This window comes from Eubalaena glacialis, chromosome 9 (genome assembly GCF_028564815.1).
Source record: "Eubalaena glacialis isolate mEubGla1 chromosome 9, mEubGla1.1.hap2.+ XY, whole genome shotgun sequence".
NCBI lineage: Eukaryota > Metazoa > Chordata > Mammalia > Artiodactyla > Balaenidae > Eubalaena > Eubalaena glacialis.
Window position 1 is genome coordinate 23,946,674 of NC_083724.1, and position 24,203 is coordinate 23,970,876.

The window sequence follows — 24,203 nt, forward strand, 5'->3', positions numbered from 1 at the left end:
AACAAAGTGAATCAGCTATATGCATACATATATCCCCATATCCCCTCCCTCTTGTGTCTCCCTCCCACCCTCCCTGTCCCACCCCTCTAGGTGGTCGAGACCAAGCTGATCTCCCTGTGCTATGCAGCTGCTTCCCACTATCTATTTTACATTTGGTAGTGTATATATGTCAATGCTACTCTCTCACTTCGTCCCAGCCTACCCTTCTCCCCCCCGTGTCCTCAAGTCCATTCTCTACATCTGTGTCTTTATTTCTGTCCTGCCCCCATGTTCGTGAGAACCTTTTTTTTTTTTTTAGATTCCATGTATTTGTGTTAGAATACGGTATTTGTTTTTCTCTTTCTGACTTACTTCACTCTGTGTGACCAACTCTAGGTCCACCCACCTCAGTACAAATAACTCAATTTCGTTTCTTTTTATGGCTGAGTAATATTCCATTGTATATATGTGCCACATCTTCTTTATCCATTCATCTGTCGATGGACACTTAGGTTGCTTCCATGTCCTAGCTACTGTAAATAGTGCTGCAGTGAACATTGTGGTACATGACTCTTTTTGAATTATGGTTTTCTCAGGGTATATGCCCAGTAGTGGGATTGCTGGGTCGTATGGTAGTTCTATTTTTAGTTTTTTAAGGAACTGCCATACTGTTCTCCATAGTGGCTGTATCAATTTACGTTCCCACCAACAGTGCAGGAGGGTTCCCTTTTCTCCACACCCTCTCCAGCATTTATTGTTTGTAGATTTTTTGATAATGGCCATTCTGACTGGTGTGAGGTGATACCTCATTTTTGGTTTGATTTGCATTTCTCTAATGATTAGTGATGTTGAGCATTCTTTCATGTGTTTGTTGGCAATCTGTATATCTTCTTTGGAGAAATGTCTATTTAGGTCTTCTGCCCATTTTTGGATTGGGTTGTTTGATTTTTGATGTTGAGCTGCATGAACTGCTTGTATATTTTGGGGATTAATCCTTTGTCAGTTGCTTCATTTGCAAATATTTTCTCGCATTCTGAGGGTTGTCTTTTCGTCTTGTTTCTGGTTTCCTTTGCTGTGCAAAAGCTTTTAAGTTTCATTAGGTCCCATTTGTTTATTTTTGTTTTTATTTCCATTTCTCTAGGAGGTGGGTCAAAAAGGTTGTTGCTGTGATTTATGTCATAGAATGTTCTGCCTATGTTTTCCTCTAAGAGTTTTATAGTGTCTGGCCTTACATTTAGGTCTTTAATCCATTTTGAGTTTATTTTTGTGTATGGTGTTAGAAAGTGTTCTAATTTCATTCTTTTACATGTAGCTGTCCAGTTTTCCCAGCACCACTTATTGAAGAGCCTGTCTTTCCTCCATTGTATACTCTTGCCTCCTTTATCAAAGATAAGGTGCCCATATGTGTGTGGGTTTATCTCTGGTCTTTCTATCCTGTTCCATCGATCTATATTTCTGTTTTTGTGCCAATACCATACTGTCTTGATTACTGTAGTTTTGTAGTATAGTCTGCAGTCAGGGAGCCTGATTCCTCCAGCTCCATTTTTCTTTCTCAAGATTGCTTTGGCTATTCGGGGTCTTTTGTGTTTCCGTACACATTGTGAAATTTTTTGTTCTAGTTCTGTGAAAATGGCCGTTGGTAGTTTGAGAGGGATTGCATTGAATCTGTAGATTGCTTTGGGTCATTTTTCATTTTCACAATGTTGATTCTTCCAGTCCAAGAACATGGTATATCTCTCCATCTGTTTGTATCATCTTTAATTTCTTTCATCAATGTCTTGTAGTTTTCTGCATACAGGTCTTTTATCTCCTTAGGTAGGTTTAGTCCTAGGTATTTTATTCTTTTTGTTGCATTGGTAAATGGGAGTGTTTCCTTAATTTCTCTTTCAGATTTTTCATCATTAGTGTATAGGAATGCAAGAGATTTCTGTGCATTAATTTTGTATCCTGCTACTCTACCAAATTCATTAATTAGCTCTAGTAGTTTTCTGGTAGCATCTTTAGGATTCTCTATGTATAGTATCTTGTCATCTGCAAACAGTGACCGTTTTACTTCTTTTCTGATTTGGATTCCTTTTATTTCTTTTTCTTCTCTGATTGCCGTGGCTAAAACTTCCAAAACTATGTTGAATAATAGTGGTGAGAGTGGGCAACCTTGTGTTGTTCCTGATCTTAGAGGAAATGCTTTCAGTTTTTCACCATTGAGAACGATGTTGGCTGTGGGTGTGTCATATATGACCTTTATTATGTTGAGGTAGGTTCCCTCTATGCCTACTTTCTGGAGAGTTTTTATCATAAATGGGTGCTGAATTTTGTCGAAAGCTTTTTCTGCATCTATTGAGATGATCATATGGTTTTCCTCCTTCAATTTGTTAATATGGTGTATCACATTGATTGATTTACGTATATTGAAGAATCCTTGCATTCCTGGGATAAACCCCACTTGATCATGGTGTATGATCCTTTTAATGTGCTGTTGGATGCTGTTTGCTAGTATTTTGTTGAGGATTTTGGCATCTATGTTCATCAGAGATATTGGCCTGTAGTTTTCTTTTCTTGTGACATCTTTGTCTGGTTTTGGTATCAGGGTGATGGTGTGAAGTTCTATATTTTTAAGCCTTATATTATCATCACTGAGAACCCAGCTCCAGCAGGGCTAATGCTCTGCCTTCAAAGAAGCAAACTCAGAAAAGAGGGAAAATACCAGTATACATTTTCTTTTATTTTTAACAGCAAATCCATGCCCTGTCCCTTTTGTGATCCCTGAGAATGCTGTGCTTTCTGAAAAGGAGTTTTATGTCGATCAGAACGTATCTATCAAGTGTAGGGAAGGCTTCCTGCTCCAGGGCCAAAGCATCATCACCTGCAACCCTGACGAGACGTGGACACAGACAAGTGCCAGATGTGAAAGTAAGTCAACACATGGGATCCAGTGAATTTCATTAGTGGGAAGTGTTTTCTCATCTTTGGGAGATTATTTTCAATCAGGCAACTTACATGTAGATATTTAGAACTCTGTCTTATCATGGTCATCAATTTCTGTCTTGCTACTTAAAAATTTTTTTTTTAATTTGAAATCCAAACATAAAAACACAATCCAGAACTAGACTAAAACCTGCCTGACCAGAATTTACTGAACAGGTTTTCAAAACGTGCTCTTCTAAGAATGCGCAGGATATTAAATCTAAAATACCTTTTTTTCTCCACGCTGTCAGAGTCCCTAAACTCTCCTTTAATGGGCTATGCATGCTTTGCAATACAAAAATTATTTCACCGTGGTTCTCCAGCCTGAGCGGATATCAGAACCACCTAGAGGGCTTGTTAAAAACAGATTGCTGGGAGACTTCCCTGGTGGTCCAGCGGTTAAGACTCTGTGCTCCCAATGCAGGGGGCCCGGGTTCAATCCCTGGTCAGGGAACTAGATCCCACATGCTGCAACTAAGACCCGGCGCAGCATGCATGCATGCATGCATACATATGTGCATAAATAAATATTTTAAAAATTAAAAAAAAAGCAGATTGCTGGGCCCATCCTAGAGTGTCTGATTCAATAGGTCTGGAGTGAGGCCTGAGAATTTGCATCTTTAACAGTTTCCCAGGTGTTGCTGATGGCAATACTGCTGGTCCTGGAACCACAACTGGAAAACCTCTGGGCTAGCACCATGCTGATACCTAACACACAGTCTGGCAGCATCTCTTGCTGCCTTGTGATAACTCTTGACATTATTCTGCTTTTTTTAATATTTTAATTTACATAAGTATATGCTATTTTATTTTTTTCTTCTGTTGAAGTATAGTAGATATACAATGTTGTGTTAGTTTCAGGTGGACAGCAAAGTGATTCAGTTACAAATATCTATATATATATTCTTCTTCAGATTCTTTTCCAGTATAGGTTATTACAAGATATTGAATATAGTACCCTGTGCTATTTTATATGTAGTAGTGTGTATCTGTTAATCCCAAATTCCTAAGTTATCCCTCCCCCTCCTTTCCCTTTAGTAACCATAAGATTGTTTTATATGTCTGTGGGTCTGTTTCTGTTTTATAAATAAGTTCACTTGTATCATTTCTTAGATTCCACATATAAGTGATATCATACGATATTTGTCTTTCTCTGTCTGACTTAACTTCACTTAGGATGATAATCTCTAGTGCTGCAAATGGCATTATTTCATTCTTTTTTATAGAACTCTTGACATTTCTTAACACACATAAAGCATCTTTCCTGCCCAATATCCTGCCCTCCTTTGTGGTCCAGGCTACTCCCTCTACAGCAGTCAACTAACAAATATTCATTGAGTCTAACCAGATGCGAGGTAATGGGCTACATAGTATAAAAATATATTATGCCTACAGTGGTCTTCATCTTCGGAACACTTGCACTTTAATTAATGAGATTAAAAATGTGCATATGAAGGCCATGGGGATTCTGAAATCAGAGAAAATCTGGGTTTGAGTTCTGTCCTCAAAACTTTCTAATTCTAAACTTATGCTAGTGCCCTAACTTCTCTGAACTTTGGAGTTCTCATTTGTAAATAGCACCAATAATGCCTATCTTATAGGTTTGTTTTGAAAAATGAATTGGTATATATTTGTGATATGTCCTGATAGGAAGAGCTGTAAAATAGCCCCAAATCCTTGAATTTTCAGCTAGCAGCCTACTGCAGCATTAGAATTTTGATTTTACTCCAGAAAAGTGTGTATCATACTTTTAGCTGGGATTTGGGTCCCAACTCCTTATGAAATCTACCCCTAGTGAAGTGGGAAGAACTAAGTATGTATAAGCCTTGACTGTCTAGGCTCCTTTAAAGCCATCATCCTGAACTAAAGCAGGCCAAGTGGCCCGATTCTGCCCACATATCCTCACGTTGGCCTTAGCTCCCGGAGACTTACCACTCAGGGCACTGGAAGCAAGAGCCAGGAGAGACATGCATTTATTACAAATGTCCCTTCAGTGCATGCTTAATTATTCCTCAGTATTCTTGAGAAGATCCGGGGTTGCCTAGGAGAGGAGACAGCTTCCACAGTTGTTGTCCTCAATCCCTCTTTTGCATTTTCTGTTAGACAGGAAGTCTTTGGCTTAGAACAAATATCCTTCCTGAGGGACCAAAGCAGCCACCTTCCTCATCCCTTTCACCTCATCCTGCTATTTATCACTACAAATCAGTGATTAAAATTTAGTGTGTATGAGAATCCTCTGGGGAGAGTATGTAAGATGCAGACTCAAAAGCTAGAAAGCCCAGAAGTTTGCATTTTTAATAAGAACCCAAGCTGATTCCCACACAGGTGGCCTGAAATCCGTGCTTTGACAACCACGTCCGTGAACCATCAAGCTCACTGGTATCTTTTTACATGCTGTTCCCCCAACCTGGAAGCAGTACTCCTCCAATCCACTCAAGCTTTATAGCCTGGTCCAAAGGCCACTGTCGTTGTGATTCATACCCTGACAATCCTAAGCATAATTAGTTACATTCACCTCAATTCTTCTACAGTATGGCATCCGGACCTCTAACATAGCTCTTTTTAAGTTGTACGATGGAATTTCTCTGTCTATCTTCACCCATTTGTCTGAGCAAAGGTACAGCATTTTCTCCATTTATTTCTTTCCAGTTTCTGGTACACAGTATGCATTGATACCTATTGGATATCTGACTGATTGAATTAATGTTTTTAACTACCTTAGAAGGAAAAGAAAAGTTAGAAGAATCAGACAAATTGATCATCCCCTCTGGCAAGATTTTAATAGTATTATGACCACAAAGTGACCTTTTAGAAGCCAGTTCATGAAGACTCATCTAAATGTTAGCCTTATACAAACTGGATACTAATGAGAGTCCTGACTCCAATCCAGTCCTTGTCTTGTGAGACACCACAGAAAAACTCTAGTTATCTAGTTTATTCTCTTGTAAAATTCTCAAAGCAAAATTAGTTATAAACATTTTTATTTAAATATTCAGTACCTGCGCTTTTAAAAGAGAGGATTCTCCTTCAATCTTACACTTTCCAAAAGAAGAGAGTCACTGCTTTACAGTCTTGGAAAGAGGGAAACTAATGTGAAACCTTGAATTTCATAAAGCTCATCAAGCTGTGTAAATGGAGTATCTTTAGGCTAGAGACAGTATTCATTCATTTACTCATTTTTCAAACATGTATCGAGAGCCCATTGTACGCCAGGCACTGTTCTAGGCACTAATAAAACAGCCATGATGGAATCTGCAGTACTACAATTCATGATCTTTACTCTAAAGTGATAGACTATAAATAATCCCCATGCTTCTTCTCTTCTTATTTGATAAGCATGCTGCATTGAAGTTCTTATACCTCTTTGGCGAGGTATAAGAAGGCAAGACTTATTGCCTTGAGTATAAAATAGCCCAGCTTCAACATATGAATCAGAAGACAAAACCTTTGATTGTACATCTAATTTTTCTAGAGAGCAGCAGGTGATGCTTTTAGTTTCTGGTGTCTTTTAGATATTATGTAGGTGAAAAGGTTACCTTTGTGTATTTTGTCTTTCCTCTTTAAGTCTTAGAGGTGAAACTGTGTCCTCTCCCAACCACTGGCTGGGTTAGTAGCACAAGCTTAATTATATTTTTGGTTTTCCTATAGAAATCTCATGTGGTCCACCAACTCACGTAGAAAATGCGATTGCTCGAGGTGTACATTATCAGTATGGGGACATGATCACCTACTCGTGTTACAGTGGATACATGTTGGAGGGTTCCCTGAGGAGTGTTTGCCTAGAGAATGGAACCTGGACATCACCTCCTGTCTGCAGAGGTAAGGAAATATTTGAATGGTTAGTTCTTAGTGAAGCTGTAGGAAAATGTATATGGCAGTCTGATATGGCCAACAACTAGTATGCATGCTATTTTATCTTTCCTTGGCTTTCAGTCTTCTTTTAACATGTGTGTCATTTTCCTTAACTTTATGAGTTTGATTTTTGAAGGCTTGCACACAGATCTCTGGCCCAACACATGGCCCCTTTCTGAGTCAGTCATGGCTCCTTACGCAAGTCTTCTCTCCAAATATTGGAAGTGTTCTCCAGCTGCTAAGGGGAGCTGTGTCATGTCTGGGCCGTGAGGGCACCTCCTGGACATTCAGGTGTTTCAACACAGATTCCAGTTCTACTCGTCCATCCTGAGCAGACCCCTGAGCCCCATAAGGGATGAGGCAGCCCACCCAGAGGGCAGAGTATGAGACAAGAGGTACTGGGCGGCCCCAGGGAAGCAGAGCCCACCACTTGGTCTCCCTGGACATGCCGGGGGCTGGTGGCGAGCATTCCATGTTTACACGAGCTGTCTCTTTACTTGCTGGATTGAATTTGCAAACCTAAGGATGAATTTTGTGAGTGCATTCAATAATATCTTCTCGGGGACTTCCCTGGTGGTGCAGTGGTTAAGAATCTGCCTGCCAATGCAGGGGACACAGGTTCGAGCCCTGGTCCAGGAAGATCCCACATGCCATGGAGCAACTAAGCCCGTGAGCCACAACTACTGAGCCCGCACGCGCCTAGAGCCCAGGCTCCACAACAAGAGAAGCCACCGCAATGAGAAGCCCGCGCACCGCAATGAAGAGTAGCCCTGCTCGCCACAACTAGAGAAAGCCTGTGCGCAGCAACAAAGACCCAACGCAGCCAAAAATAAATAAATAAATAAAACTAAAAATAATAATAATAATAATATCTTCTCGGGGGGTGGAGGTTTCTATGTTGAAAATTCTGCAAAATGGAATGAGGTAGATAATGAGACATCCTAGTATGTCCTTCTAAAACTTACATTTCTCTAATAAGATAGGCTACTTTTTTTTACAAATCATAATAATTATTCCATTCATTCTATAAATACTTACTGAAAGTGAGGAATTCTGCTACCGAACAAGACAGACATCACCAAGGAACTAAAAGAATAATCAAGTTGTTAGATGGGTTGTCCACATGGCCATGAGGACAGTGGTCAGATTTGGATTTGGGGTGAAAAAAGGCCAAAGTCTTTTTTTTATTATTTTATTATTATTTTATTATTATTATTATTTTATTATTTATTATTTTATTATTTTATTGTTGATTTTTCAATTTTATAGCTGATTTACAATACTGTGTTAGTTTCAGGTGTACAGCAAAGTGATTCGGATATATATTCTTTTCCAGATTCTTTTCCGTTATAGGTTATTACAAGATATTGAGGCAATTCCCTGCCGATCCAGTGGTTAGGACTCTGCACTTTCACTGCCGAGGGCCCGGGTTCAATATCTGGTTGGCAAACTAAGATCCTGCAAGCCCGCATGGTGCGGCCCCCCACCAAAAAAAAAAAAAAGATATTGAATATAGTTCCCTATGCTATACAATAAATCCTTTTTATTTATTTTATATATAGTATTGTTTATCTGTTAGTCCCATACTCCTCTTCCTTTCCCCTTTGGTAACCATAATTTTGTTTTCTTTATCTGTGAGTCTGTTTCTGTTTTGTAAATAAGTTCATTTGTATTATTTTTTAGTTTCCACATATAAGTGATATCATATAATGTTTGTCTTTCTCTGACGTACTTCACTTAGTATGATAATCTCTAGGTCCATCCATGTTGCTGCAAATGGCAATATTTCGTTCTTCTTTATGGCTGAGTAATATTCCATTGTGTATGTGTGTCTGTGTGTGTGTGTGTGTGTGTGTGTGTGTGTTCATATATATATGGACACTTAGGTTGGTGGACACTTAGGTTGCTTCTTGGCTATTGTCTGTTGTCTGCTATTAGCTATTGGCTATTAGCAGCTATTGTCTGCTAATAGCTATTGGCTATTGTCTGCTACAAACACTGGGGTGCATGTATCTTTTCGTATTACAGTTTTTGTCTTTTGTGGATATATGCCCAGGAGTAGGATTGCTGGATCATACGGTAACTAATATGGTAAATTTAAAAAAATTTTTAAGGGCCCTCCATACTGTTCTCCTTAGTGGCTGTACCAATTTACATTCCCACCAACAGTGTAGGAGGGTTTTGTCCACACCCTGTCCAGCGTTTATTATTTGTAGACTTTTTGATGATGGCCATTCTGACCAGTGTGAGGTGATAACTCATTGTAGTTTTGGTTTGCATTTCTCTAATAACTAGTGATGTTGAGCATCTTTTCATGTGCCTGTTGGCCATCTGTATGTCTTCTTTGGAGAAATGTCTATTTAGATCTTCTGCCCATTTTTAAATTAGGTTGTTGATTTTTTTGATATTGAGTTGTATGGACTGTTTGTATATTTTGGAAATTAAGCCCTTGTCGGTAGCATCAGTTGCAAATATTTTCTCCCAGCCCATAGGTTGTCTTTTCATTTTGTTTATGGTTTCCTTTGCTATGCAAAAGCTTATAGGTTTGACTAGGTCCCATTTGTTTATTTTTGCTTTTATTTCTTTTGTCTTGGGAAACCGACCTGAGAAAATAGTGCTACAATTTATGTCAGAGAATGTTTTGCTAATGTTCTCTTCTAGGAGTTTTATGGTGTCATGTCTTAAGTCAAAAATGCCAAAGTCTTCAGTGACTTTGGGGACAGGGAGAATTGAGGAAATCAGTGAATGACAGGCATGAGCCTCAAAAGAGGCAAGGGTTATTGCAAGAGAAAGGAGATTAATTGTCTGGAAGCAGCAATGAGAAATGAGATCACCAACACGTGGGTTGTGAGAGTACGTGCAAACTCCTCTTGAGAGGGATGCTGAGGAGGTGGTATCCTCAAGGAATAGCCCAGGTGTCACTTAAAGTCAGAAGTCAAATGAAAGTTGTGTGTTTGTTTCCTTGTTTGTTTGTTTCTTCACTTGTTTAAGATAGTGTGGGACAGTGGTATCACCAAAGAGCTACTGGCCATCAAAGGCCTCCTTTGGAAGAGAATTTTCACATCTTCTAGAAGGGCACTTCCCCTGGTCCAGATCAAAAGAGACTATCTTTTTATATAAACTGCCTTGTTCCCTCCTGCTCTGAATCCTCAAATTATGAAAACGTTGATAGTTACAGTCTCAGAACTACCCAAGCTTGTTTATGCCCCTCCTGAGCCCCTCATGCTCAGCCCCAACCGAATCTTGAGGTTGGGTTTTGTTTCTCTTCCTTAAAACTCGATTCAAGGAAATAGCATGAAATGTAAATAATCAGTCGTATTTTCTGACAACCACCCTTCCATAATTCCCTAGATTTGTGACTCATCCTGCTTGTTTTCCAGCTGTCTGTCGGTTCCCATGTCAGAATGGAGGTATCTGCCAACGCCCAAATGCTTGTTCCTGTCCAGACGGCTGGATGGGGCGTCTCTGTGAAGAGCGTGAGTCTGTCCTCAAATCTTACTTTGAGTCCCAGTGGTTAGCCTAGAAGTTGCCAACTCAGGGGAGTTACTAGGAGCTGGCTTTACCAGTGGCAGAAATTCACTTGCTTAAATCCCATAGCAGACCAGACAGAGGGCCAAGGGCTGATTTACACATGTCATTTAGTTGCAGAACATCTAGAATATCAGTGATCTTGAAAAAATACAGTTATCAAGATCCATCCAAAGCTGTCTTCATCTGCCTCCTGGCACAGATTTCCAAGAATCTTCTTGGGAAGGAGCTTATAATAGAGGGTTCCACAACCTTGGTCTTCCTTTATCTCACTTCTGTTTATGTTCTGTGCCACTCATTGCTACAGTTAGTATAAACTCATGGCATTGCATAACATTGTACTTTTCAGGTAAGATTTGGAGCCCACCATTAATTAAGGGTAGCTCTTCCCAATTAAGAAAGTAAGGAAAGTTGGTACTCTCATATCTATACAGTGCTTGATAAATTAGCATAGAATTTCGATCCTCATGGAAATGCATTTAAATTTGAATTTCCAAAAGAATGTAAATGAATGGTTTTAATTTTTTTTAATGTCTAAACTATACTTTGTTTCAATATCTTAAAAAATAGATATGTATGGATAAAATGATTTCATGTTTCATTGGGAGTGTGTAAATCACATTGAGTCACTAACGTGATGGCCATTGGTCTATATCAGTTCTTTTTAAGGCCAGACATTTTATAAGAGATTCTAAAGTGTAACTATTTCAACTAATCTAGAAAGGAAAATATAGGACGGAAATCAATTCAGGCTGCTAACAACTCGCCAAAGCAAGTGTTCTCACAGTGATTCAGAAAGAAGAGAATTGCATTTTTCCTTCTTCTTCTCGCCAATCCTGCCTTCCCACTTAGGGCTCCCACACATGGCCTGCTATAATGCTAAGGATCCAAAGACTTGGGAAACATTTACCCTGGGGTAACAACAGGCTTGGCTTAGTTCACTGAACATGTGCAGGTAATGCATTAGAGCAGGCCTTCCCAAGCTTTACTGTGCATGCAAAACACCTGGGAGAAGTTAAATGCAGATTCTGATTTGGTAGATCTGGGTTGGGACCTGAGATTCTGCATTTCTAGCCAAGTCCTACATAATACCAACGTTTTGGGTTTGAGAACCGTGCTTTGAGTACCAAGCCAGTAGACAATCTCACTCCTTTTAAACAGACTACACCTCTTTACAGAGCTCAGTAATTTCTAGTAGGAGAAGTGATTGCCGTGGAGGGTGTAGGGGAGGCCTCATTCAGTCACAATCGGGCCTCAGCTCCAAGAAAATAAAGGCTGAGCAGTCCCATCACTACTATTGTGTTGCCAACACCAGCCCACGGAAGAGCTTATCTGACTCCCATTCTCACATTTAACTAAAGGCAAGAAGAGAATCTCGAGGTAGCCAAACCCTCTTAGAGCATTTTATGTAATTTGTAGTGGAAATTTGAAACAATAACAAATGGAGAACATTCTGCTTAGTTTGTGAAGAGAAAGCAAAGCACTTAGCAGGCATCGATTACGGTGTGTCCTCTCGGAAAGAGTGCATTTGGCATTAGAATCATTACATCAGGTTGAGGGTCCAGACTGACTTTCTGGATTGTGTTTTCCCAATGATACTGATTAATAAACAGAGCACATACGGAAGATTATCTAGTGGGTCATCCAAGGTGTTACTCCTCCTGGAAAATGTTTTTTGAACACTTGAACATATCTGAGTGTGTGTGTTTTGATCAAATCCTTTTTGATCTCCTTTCTAGCAATCTGCATTCTTCCCTGTCTGAACGGCGGTCGCTGTGTGGCACCGTATCAGTGTGACTGTCCATCTGGCTGGACAGGGTCCCGCTGTCACACAGGTAGGCTTCCTCTCATGGTTTGTTTTCTTGGTGACTTGACTCCGTGAAGCCCTAGAGGACACCGATGAGTGTGACTCAGATTCAGAGGTGGCAGCAAAACAAAAGGGTATCAGAATTTCTCAAGAATTCCTCAAGGGACTTCCGTGGTGGTCCAGTGGTTAAGATTCCACGCTTCCAATGCAGGGGGCATGGGTTCAATCCCTGGTCGGGGAACTAAGATCCCGCATGCCGCATGGGATCTTGGTTGAAAAGATCCAAAAAAAAAATTAAAAAAAAGAAAAATCATTTCTCAAGGTGGTCCCTTGAATGGCGGTCTCAATGCTGAACCTATGGCTGCCTCAGAGACACCTCTCGGGGTCGTGTGACAAAAAAGAGCATCTGAGTCGACTCAGTTGTCAGCCTTCTTCATGTCATTTGCTCTATTTTGCAGAATGTAGAGAAAACATAATGCAGAAGTTTGGAAGAATATTTATTTTCATCTCTATGAAGCTAAATCACTAAATTCGCAGTACCTATCTAGAAAGAACAAGGCTCTAAATAAATACAATTTAAGTTAAAGTGAAAAAACTCAACAAGAGATGGTTCCTTATCATGGAAGACAGTAACAAACTGTTGTTGATTGGTTGGTGACAAACATGTCCCCTTAGTAACCCTTGTCTATCTCAAGTACGGGCATTTATCGCACTGTACTTTGATATCTGTTTAATTGCTTGGTTATTGATCTTTCCCTGCCCTCACTAGATTATATGCCACCTGAGGGCAGGGATATTCCTTTGTGATCTTTATATCTTCAGTACCTAGCATAGTGCCTGCATATGATAGGATTTTCAGTAATTGTCTAATAAATCAATCAGTTTAAAATGATAGATTTTTTAACCTTTTTAATGTCCTAATTTTCAGGCAACTATTAAAAGCAAAGAACTTGCTATATTTATTTAACACTCCACTATTCCTCCTGTCAATAATATGTATACCACCTCCTAGTGAGGTTAATTGTAAAGTAGAACAGGCTAGCTGACACCAGAGCTTGTCATGAGCTCTGAGGCTGGGGTGATCATATAATTTAGCCTCCAGACTGGGACGTTTTTGAGAATGAAAGGGGCACTATTAATAAGTAAGCCAGGGAAATGGTAGTGAAAGGTAAAAAGGCAAAATCAGATGTGTAGTCATCCCACATAAAGCCAAAAGTGAGGCATCCATGAGTGTAGGAAAGGAAAAATTTAACACCGGAGGCTAAATTTGAAGCTTTTATTTGAAACTCTTACAGCAATCTATTTGGTATTTCTTTATTACAAATCAACCTTGGTATTTATCTATATTTCTCATGCATACAAAATTGAACCTACCTGCAAACCAGCCTTGCCCTTTCCCAGGCATCTTATCTTTGCAGGTGGTGGCATCATGCTTCCAGATGGAGACATCCTCCACTCTCCCTCCCCTTCATCTGAGATTACCAGTATCAACACTCCTTCTGTTCCTTCCTGCACAGTATCTCTTGCATCTTACTCTATCCCCACTATCACCAGCTAGTAAAAGACCCCTCCTTTGGGTCACCACCAGAGTCTACTACTTGACCTTCCCATCTCCTTTTCCAAAGCAACACCATTACACACTACCTTGGGCATGAATTGCCCTTTTTAAGAACCTAAGATGGTTGCCTATTGTCTTCACATCCAGCCCAAATTCTTCTGACTCTCAGACTAGCGTCAGCATACCTGATACACCTTACTTCCCATCCTGCCAGTCACATCCTGTCCCCTGCAGACGTGGCTTCCTCTACCTATTGAAACTTGACCCAACCTCCAAAGCCCTGCCCAAGTTTCCTCTTGTCCTTAAACTTGCTCTCTACCACGATAATCTATCTTCTAACATTCCATGTGTATAGATATTACACAATTAGCTAGAACCATGCCATTTAAAGCTCAGTTGATCTGATTTATTTGTATTTCTTTTAGCTCCTTAGCTCCCTAACTGACATTAAGCACCTTCATGACATGAGCCGTATAGTCTTTATGTTTTTTCAATCTTGCTGCAGCTACCTCAGCCCATATCCCACTTATACCCACTAAGTATTGATATTCAATATACAAAAGTGTATAAAACAGGAGCTCCTGCCCTCCAGAATCCAATGTAGAAAATAAGAAGGGATACAGAGTGGCCTATAAGTAGGTGACTAGAGGCTAACTGAATTCTCTAAAAGGACAACAGTGAAGATGGGTAAACTACCCAAGTGCAGACATTCAGAAAAGGCTTTCCAAGCATGGAACCAAAGGAAGAGGAGTCACCAGGAGGAGCTCGTTCTAGCCAAAGGCATAGAAGAGTAACACAAATGTGATCAGCAAAACAGAGCTGAAGCCACAGAGGCAGTGTAGGGGTGTGGCTGGAAATGAGGCTGTAAAGATGGGCAGAGCCAGATTAGGAAGCACGTTGCATGCCAAGTTCAAGATGCTGGATTATGTCTTCTGAGCCACAGAAGCCACTGAAGGGTCTTAAGCAGGAAAATCATGTGATCAGATTTTCTTTTTGAAAAATGATTTTGGCAGCAGTACGGAGAAGGGCAGAAAGCAAGACTTAAATTAGGGAGACTTCTTAGGGAGTTATCAAAGCAGAATTAGCAAGAGGTTATGAAGTCTAGAGAAATGAGGACGACCAAAAAGGATGGATTGGAGAGAAGTTAGGGAGATGAATCAACACTACTTGGTTATAGATGTATTGTAGGAGTAAAGGTCTGAAGAGAGTCAAGACTGATATTTCCAGTTCGGGCCCCTGAGTGGAAGGTGGTGCCACTTCTACCCTTGAGATAGAGAACCCAAGAGGAACAGGTTTGAAGGTACAGATAAGGAGTTAAGTAAGTAAGGACATGCTGAGTTTGAGGGGCCAGTGGAACATAAAAGGGAGAGGTCTGACAGGCAATTGGATGATGGTTTAGGTTCCCAGAAGACTCATCTACATTGAAGATAGAAATATGTCAGTCATCATTGGAAAACATTCACGGGGGAGAAAAAATAAGTCTTTGCAGAAGACACGTAGCATGAGAAGGTGGCCCAGAATAGAACGTTGGGGGCACCCATGTTATAGGGAAGGAGGAAGGTGTTAGGCTTTTAGACAGAGAAGTGAAAATAATAAAAAATTTGTTAGTACAGTCAAGTACCACTAAATCATCATGCTCTTGAAAAAGAGTAATTTTTTTAATATATATTAGCAAGCAGATATGGAGAATTAGTTGTGGATTATTGGGTTTTATTTTTGCTATTTTTAACCCTGCTTTATTTCATAATTTCCTTTTTGTTATATTGCAAATACGCTCATTCTGTTAGCTTGCTCGTCAAGAAAGCTAAGGGCAAAGACTGGTGTTTTCCTTCTTGTCCTCTCTCAGTGCTTATCCAGTGCCTGGATTGCTGATGTTTTCCCCATATTTTATGAATGAGTGATTAGAGAAGTGACATTTCTTTATCTCTCACCAAAGATGAGTTTTTCCTCTGGGGAAGCCTGCCCTTTCCAAGCTATAATGAGGCTGAAATCATGAGACTTAAATGTTTCTCATTCCCAGCTTTCTCCCAACAGACATTTTATTTTTTCTTTGATACGTTAAACTGACTGGTCTTCATCAGTTTTTAGTGTCCTTAGGTTTTTTAACAGATAGATTCATGCAGATGAAGTGTTTGACTCTGAGACTAAGGACTTGTGAGAAAGATGTCTGCGTAGTAAATCTCTGGGTGTTCACTCAGGGTTTCACCTGTGGCTAATTTTTAACTCTACCCCAGTTTGTGTAATTCCAATGGTAAAAGCCATGAAATACGTTTCCTAGCAAACACAAAGGGCTTTTGAATCATCTGTCATGTTGGACAATCTGCGTGCCTGATCTGTTGTCGTGAGAGTTGATGTCTGATGTAATGACTTCATCAGCCATAGAGTTCAGTGCTGGCTCCCTCCAGAGACTTAACAGTCTCATCGAGTATTTGAATAATTTACAGTTCAAAACAGTATGTGTCAAATGGGTTGAACAAATAAAAAGATTAAAGAGAAAAATCAGTCGACTCTGAGTTATCAGCAACGGTTTCAGTATGTAGGTAGAACTTAACCTGGGGCTTAAATATGAAAATTGACTCGGCTGGAAGGAAGAAGGGAGGTGGTACCACATAATGACATGAGGCTGAGCAAAGTAGCAGGATGCAGTCCATGAGGAACGTTGGCGGCTGGAGCAGAAAGCAGAGTCAAATCTTATTGTGCCTGCCTTCACGGGCATCTTCACAATTGCTCAGTATTCATTAAATAAACACATGAATTTTTCATCCCAGCTGTTTGCCAGTCTCCCTGCTTAAATGGTGGAAAATGCGTAAGACCAAACCGATGCCATTGTCTCTCGGCTTGGACAGGACATGACTGTTCCAGGTAAGACAACCAAAAACTACTATTTATCTATAACATAAGGAGACTGAAATTCAAGTCAGTTAAGTTGTCTCAAGAGCCAGAAGGTACCTCTAGTTTGAATGTAAGCATTTTGTATCCAAAACTATCCATTTTGAGATATTCCCTAAATTTGAACTAAAGCCAAACGAAGAAGTATTAGTTAAGGATTGACAAATAAAACAGTGATTTCTCAAAAACACATATGTGTTACAGCACATATACTAAAATTGGAACAACACAGAGAAGATTAGCATAGCCCCTGCATAAGGAGGACTTGCAAATTTGTGAAGTGTTCCATATGTTTCCACAAAAAAAAAAGAAAAAAGGGTTAATTAAACAAATAAATTAACTGCCTTCTTGAACAGAAGATTGCACCCTTCATGTGCAAGGATGCAAATAAATAACAAACTCCATATGTTTTATTGATGTTCATTTCTATTCCTGTTTATAATAAAAAATAGAATTGAAATTGATGATAAGGAATGTTTATTTTTAAAGTCAAAATTTTTGTTTCATATTTTTTACGGTATATATAGTCAGTATTTAATGGACTACAAGAAAATTTATGTAAAAATATGTTCTAGCAATTGGTTTCTCATTTCTAACCAGATAAATATCATAGATGAGAAAAGATTATCACAAAAATAAATCAAAGGAGAAATAGTTTAAATAATTTTTAAAAAATAATAATAATTTAAACTTTTTTATTGAGGTGTAATGGACATACAACATTATATTAGTTTAGTATATTAGTACAACATAGTGATTCAATATTTGTATGTATATATTGCACAGTGAACACCACAATAAGTCTAGTTAACTATGTAAGTCCATGTACATAGTTATAAAATTTTTTTCTTGTGATGAGAACCTTTAAGATCTACTGTCTTAGCAACATCAAATGTGCTATACAGCATTATTAATTATAATTGCCATGTTATACATTACATCCGCATGACATTTATTTTATAACTGGAAGTTTGTACCTTTTGACTCCTTTCACCCATTTTGCTCACCCGCTACCGCCACGGCTACCTCTGGCGACCACCCACCTGTTCTGTGTATCTATAAGTTTGGTTTGGGTTTTGGTTTTAAATTCTACATACAAGCGAGATGATACGGTATTTATCTTTCTTTGACTCATTTCACTTAGCATAATGCCCTCAAGGTCCATCCATGTTGTCAGAGTTGGCAAGATTTCATTCTTTTTATGGCTTAATAATATTCCATTGTGGTGTGTGGGTGTGGGTGTGTGTACACACACACATATTTTCTTTATCCATTTATCCATTGATGGACACTTAGGTTGTTTCCATGTCTTGGCTATTGTAAATAATGCTGAAATGAACATGGGGGTGCAGATATCTTTTAGAGTTAGTGTTTTTGTTTTCTTCAGTTAAATACCCAGAAGTGGAATTGCAGGATCATATGGTAGTTTTATTTTAAATTTTTTGAGGAACCTCCATACTATTTTCTGCAGTGGCTGTACCAATTTACATTCCCACCAATAGTGCACAAGGGTTTCCTTTTCTCTACATCCTCAACAATGCTTGTTATTTCTTGTCTTTTTGATAATAGCCATTCTAATAGGTGTGAGATGATGTCTAATTGTAGTTTTAATTTGTGTTTCCCGATGATTAGTGATGTTGAGCATCTTTTCATGTACCTACCTGTTGGCCTTCTGTATGTCTTCTATGGAAAAATGTCTGTTTGGATCCTCTGCCCATTCTTTAATCAGATGGAGGTTTTTTTGCTCTTGAGTTGTATGAGTTCTTTATATTTTTTGGATGTTAACCCCTTACAAGATATATGGTTGGCAAATACTTTCTCCCGTTCAGTAGATTGACTTTTCATTTTGCTGATGCTTTTCTGTGCTGTGCAAAATCTTTTTAGTTGGATGTAGTCCCACTTGTTTATTTTTGCTTCTGTTGCCTTTGTTTTTGGTGTCAAATCCAAAAAAATCATGCCAAGGCTGATGTCAAGGAGCCTACCACCTATGTTTTCTTCTAGGAGTTTTAAGGTTTCAAGTCTTACATTCAAATCTTTAATTCATTTTGAGTTGATTTTTGTGTATGGTGTAAGATAATGGTCTACTTTCATCCTTTTGCACGTGGCTGTCCAGTTTTCCCAGTACCATTCATCGAAGAGACTGTCCTTTCCCCATTGTATATTCTTGGCTCTTTTGTCATAAGTTAACTGACCATATATGTGTGGATTTATTTCTGGGTTCTCTGTTCTGCTTCATTGATCTATGCATCTGTTTTTATGCCAGTAACATACCATTCTGATTACATATTGCATCATACCATTGCCAAAATATTTTCAATATTAAAACATTGTCCTCACAAATATTGCAATGTTGGAACATCACCAGCTCTATTTTAAAACTTTTAATATACATCATTGTATTACATCACTTAGATTTGTATTTTGTATATTTACTTCCATCTTACAGGAATCATTAAAAACAAATGGATATTTCCATATTGATTTTTTAAAGTTAACTGAAAAGAGCTTTTATTTTTCCATTTCCTTTTATTTCATTTCTATTGGAATATCAAAGTCAACTTGCAAAGACAAAAATCTATCTAAATACAAACTTAATTAACAAAAAAATCTCATGCCCATGAATTTCTTCATATCACATCAAATATATGCCACCTCTGCAGAGAGAAAAAAAACTGAACCCCAAAGAACAAATTTGGATTGTACAAGTATATTTAGACGTTTCCAAGATAAAGATGATCATTTTACCTGAGAGCAGAGTCGAAAGAACTTGAGAGTCAAACTGGAGAGAATTGCTGGGAAAAAAGAGAGCAAAGAATAGAAGAGAGAGAGAGATAGAGAAAATAAAAGGAGTAAGAATGACAGTGACTCAAAAAGGAACAAGAAGTATTTGTAACATTCTTATAATTTTAGACTTTATGTTTCAACTACTTCATTTTACAGATAAGAAAAGGAAACTCAGAGTTTGCGTGATTCCCTAATATCAAAATACAGTTGACCCTTGAACAACATGGATTTGTTTACCTGTATGTAGATTTTTTGCAATAAATCCATGGTACAGTACACACGATCTGGTTGACTCTGTGGATACAGAGCCACAACAACAGAGGACTGACCAAATGTAAAGTTGTACACCAATTTTTGACTGCTGAGAGGGTCAGCGCCCCTAACCCTGACATTGTTCAAGGGTCAAAGGAGCTTTTTCTTGACCAGGGGAAGGGTAGTTATCAGCTTATGTTAAAATACTGTCTATTAATAAAGAAAACACAATCTTCTAGATTTTTTTACCCAAAAGGTTGATAAAGGAATCCAAAAAAATGATGGCAAATTCACCTTAGAGGCATTTCCCACATTCAAGGAAAGGTCAACCCAGAGGCCTCAGCAGCCCCCCTGCCCCTCCTTATGCTGTGATGGATTTTTCTAGGAGACCTGAATTATCTAGGACTCTCTTACTGCAACTCTAACTGGCTTAAGCAAAGAAAGGAATCTGTTATCACAATAACGGGATCGTGTATGGAACCCAAAGATGTGGGTTGGCTCAGCATCAAGACGACCAGACTGAGTTCTTGAAAGCCATCTGAAGTCTCTCACCTCCCGTCTCACCTCCTCTCTCCAGCATCTTCTCCATGCTCTCTTGCTGCAGAGTGCTTTCCTCTGCTGTTCAGTTCGCATGGAAGGACAGAACTGCTTATAGAGCCCACATTTTACCTGTCACACTCCAGTATCTACAGAAATAGTGTGCTGACCCAGTTTAAAAATCCAGGAGAAGAACTCACGAGTCCAGATTGATTCAAGGGCCCACCATGGATCGATCAGTCAATGGTGATCCTAGGTTAGGTCATGTTATACTAACGTGAAAAGTCATTTTGCTAAAACTTTTACCATACCTTTGGGTAAAGGGCAGAAGAGACTGGCAATTCACTGAAGAAAGAAAAGTGGAGTATAATTCCCTGAAATGGGACGGGGAGAAAGCTTTTCTGAGAAATCAAAATGATAAATGTTTACAAATAATATTTATTTCCTTCTCTCCCACGAGATTGAGTGCCTTAAAGATTGTCTCCCTCATACTTAGTATAGGCACAAAAATTGATGCTCAATGAATGCTGGTTGACAGAGCAGTTTCTGGGCATCTTTGACAGCTGGTGGAGAAACACCCTGTGGCATTCATTAAATCCCTCAACCTGCATCCTTCTCTGATGATGAATAAGACTGACCCAGTATTCTTCCCAGATAGCTCAATCCTTAAGGAAGAGACTGTGTCCTCTGATCTCTGTGTGCAGAAAATGAATCCTAAACAAATGCCATAAATAAAAACCATAGACGGGGGCTTCCCTGGTGGCGCAGTGGTTAAGAATCCACCTGCCAATTCAGGGGACACGGGTTCGAGCCCTGGTCCGGGAAGATCCCACATGCTGCGGAGCAACTAAGCCCGTGCGCCACAACTACTGAGCCTGCGCTCTAGAGCCCACGAGCCACAACTACTGAGCCCGCGTGCCACAACTACTGAAGCCCGCACACCACAACTACTGAAGCCCGCACGCCTAGAGCCCATGCTCTGCAACAAGAGAAGCCACCGCAATGAGAAGCCCGTGCACCGCAACAAAGAGTAGACCCCACTCGCCGCAACTAGAGAAAGCCCGCGCACAGCAATGAAGACCCAACGCAGCCAAAAATGAATTTTAAAATTTATTAAAAAAAAAAAAAAAAAACCCACAGACGGTTCACGCTGTAAGAGACCTTCAGGTTCACCAAGTCCAAACCCCTCATTGTACAGATGAGCGGATTATCAAACAGGAAACTAGTGACAGAGCCAGGACTAAAACTCCAGTGTGCTGATTCTCACATCTTTTCATATGTTAGCGCTTTTTCTCCATGTCCCTTTGTTTTCTCAAGGAATGGCCCCCATCCATCCAAACAACATCACAGATGATGCCCAGGTATCTGCGACTTTCAATTGCGTTTTAATCAGCCCCCAAATAGCTGTTCCCCCTTCAATTCAGTCTTTTCTGTTGAATCTCTTTTTTTTTGTTGTTCCAGGAAAAGGAGGACTGGCTTTTAACCACTGCACAACCAACCAGCTCTCCTAAAATGCAGGATCATCTCTTCCTGGCAGTCCTGGACGTCCCAGAATTTACGCAAAGACATTCCAACACGGTGCTGGGTCTTGTCTTGTTTTAGTCAACTTGTTACTTTTGGTTTACCTTTTTATTTTGTGTTATATTTTGTTATTTCTTGTGACATACTTTCTTTTTTTAAATATGCCTGTATTTTCTATATAAAAATATATTAAATAGATGCTGCTCCACTCTCACAAAATGTACATATTCTCCTGTCTATGGGGAAAGTTCCTGATACACATTTTTATTCAGTTACTTAAAATGATTTTTCAATTAAAATATATTTTGCTACTAAATAATGTTTTGCTGGATAGTGCCATTTTGTGAGGTGGCCCGGGAATAATGAAGAGGATTCATGATCTATGCCACTAGCATGTTATGGAATTCCACTCAGTGTACTGAGAAATTACAATAAAGGAGACCCCTTCATGCTATTTCCATCTTCTCTACCATATGTGTAACAGTAAAGGTTTTCTTTTATTTAATCAGAAAGTAACTGTTGGACCTACTACCCTCCACACAAGACGCTGTCCTGGTGCTGAGGGCAGCCTGGCTAATTCCTTCACCAACATTTGGAAAGCTATAGGCATCAACTTAGTGGATGGGGGAAAAAAGCATAATGACCATGGTTCACAAAATAAAGTGCTCCCCTTCCTTCTCACAGCTGGAATAAGAAATGCAAGTACTGGAAGATTAACAGACAGCCCATTTCTGAGTCATAATCCCACAACTCACTGCTTTGGGAGAAAGGAGATTGGAATAAAAGAACAGGGAAAGGGAAGGAAAAAGGCAAATGAGGAAAATTCCCAGACCTGTGCTCCTGGCTCCACCTGCAAAGAAAGAATGGAGTTTGCCCAAGGCAGAGCTGAGCAGCTCGTCAGGCTCCAATGCTTCCCCTAACTCCATCACTATCCTTCTACCAGGATAAAGACTTCCTCAGGCTTCTGGGGGGAAAAAAAAGCCAGAACACTAGATTTTGTTTCAAGTAGGAAAATCCCAATCAACTCACCTCCATCCTCTGGGAGAACTGCTTCCACATAGGGCACGGGGCACACTGTAGCACTCGAAAGAAACACAGGAACAATGAAAAAGGTCTTGATTGTCCGAGTGGTTCTCTTCACCGCCTTCACTTCCCTCAGCCATTGACTCCTCTTCCTTCTTTCTTCTGACATTCACTCTTTTGACCAATCTTCCGTGCTTATGAGTATTCCTTTTATTTAATTTATACCCCATCAACTTCCAAATTATGTTGATTTTTGTCATTTATAATCATAAAACTATAAAATAAAGCTCAAAATCTAAATAATAAAAAGAAAGATAGTACCAGAAATTTTTAGATAGGAAAAGCTACTGCAATTGAAAACAAAACACAGTTCTGAAAGTGTACCTACTACGTAGAATTTGTATTGGGTTACTTTGAATAGATTAAAAGATCTATACCGCACAGTAAGTCAAATTAGTTGCATTATGCAGACAGAATAAGGAAGTAAAGCACCATACGAGTGAGGTTTGTGAATGATATGAGGTTCTACATATCTAGAAATGTGATTCACAGGGAAATAATACTAAAAGGAGTTGAAGAATTTTTTTAAATTTTATTGAAGTATAGTTGATTTACGATCTTGTGCAAATTTCTGCTGCACAGCGAAGTGATTCAGTTTTATATATATATACATATATACGTATATATTCTTTTTCATATTCTTTTCCATTATGGGTTATTACAGGATATTGAATATAGTTCCCTGTGCTATACAGTAGGACCTTGTTGTTTATCCATTCTATATATAATAGTTTGCATCTGTTAACCCAAACTCCCAATCCATCCCTCCCCCACCCCCCCCTCCCCTTTGGCAACCACAAGTCTGTTCGCTATGTCAGTGAGTCTGTTTCTGTTCATTTGTGTCATATTTTAGATTTTGCATATAAGTGATATATGATATTTGTCTTTCTTTGTCTGACTTACTTCAATTAGTATGATAAGTATGATAATCTCTAGGTTCATCCATATTGCTGCAATGGCATTATTTCATTCTTTTTTATGGCTGAGTAGTATTCCATTGTACATATACCACATCTTCTTTATCCATTCATCTGTTGATGGACATTTAGGTTGTTCCCAGGTCTTGGCTATTGTAAATAGGCTGCTATGAGCATAGGGGTGCATGTGTCTTTTCGAATTATAGTTTTTTCCAGATATATGCCCAGGAATGGGATTGCTGGATCAGATGGCAACTCTGTTTTTAGTTTTTTGAGGAACTTCCATACTGTTTTCCATAGTGGCTGTACTAATTTACAGAACAATGTTATTTTTTAAATCTCCAGTACTAAATATATTCATAGTGAATTCTTAAATTTCTAAAAAAAGAAATAAGGGTGTTTGTCCAGCATTACTAAAGCATATCTGTTTCAAACCAACTATAACCAGTTCTGTAGTGAACCATTAAATGCTTCCCTTTAAACCAGAAACAAAGCAGAAAGGCTATCCCCATTGATCTTGAACATTATTCTG

General features: G+C 39.1%; 1 protein-coding gene and 1 pseudogene across 2 annotated transcripts in view; both read left to right on the forward strand.

The window, feature by feature from the left end:
* SVEP1 (sushi, von Willebrand factor type A, EGF and pentraxin domain containing 1) overlaps nucleotides 1–21,985 on the forward strand; it is a 180,465-nt gene extending 158,480 nt beyond the window's left edge. The window contains exons 43-48 of one of the 2 annotated variants that reach the window (XM_061200115.1): nucleotides 2,713–2,889; nucleotides 6,592–6,762; nucleotides 10,176–10,271; nucleotides 12,063–12,158; nucleotides 16,457–16,550; nucleotides 21,612–21,985. In XM_061200115.1, the coding sequence (XP_061056098.1) occupies nucleotides 2,713–2,889; nucleotides 6,592–6,762; nucleotides 10,176–10,271; nucleotides 12,063–12,158; nucleotides 16,457–16,550; nucleotides 21,612–21,633 (656 nt within the window). In that variant the 3' untranslated portion in view covers nucleotides 21,634–21,985. Of the gene's footprint in view, nucleotides 1–2,712; nucleotides 2,890–6,591; nucleotides 6,763–10,175; nucleotides 10,272–12,062; nucleotides 12,159–16,456; nucleotides 16,551–21,611 lie in introns of those variants that run through there. The other variant, XM_061200116.1, reaches the window with a different exon arrangement.
* LOC133098500 (U6 spliceosomal RNA) lies at nucleotides 16,773–16,872 on the forward strand (annotated as a pseudogene).
* Nucleotides 21,986–24,203: the final 2,218 nt, after the last annotated feature.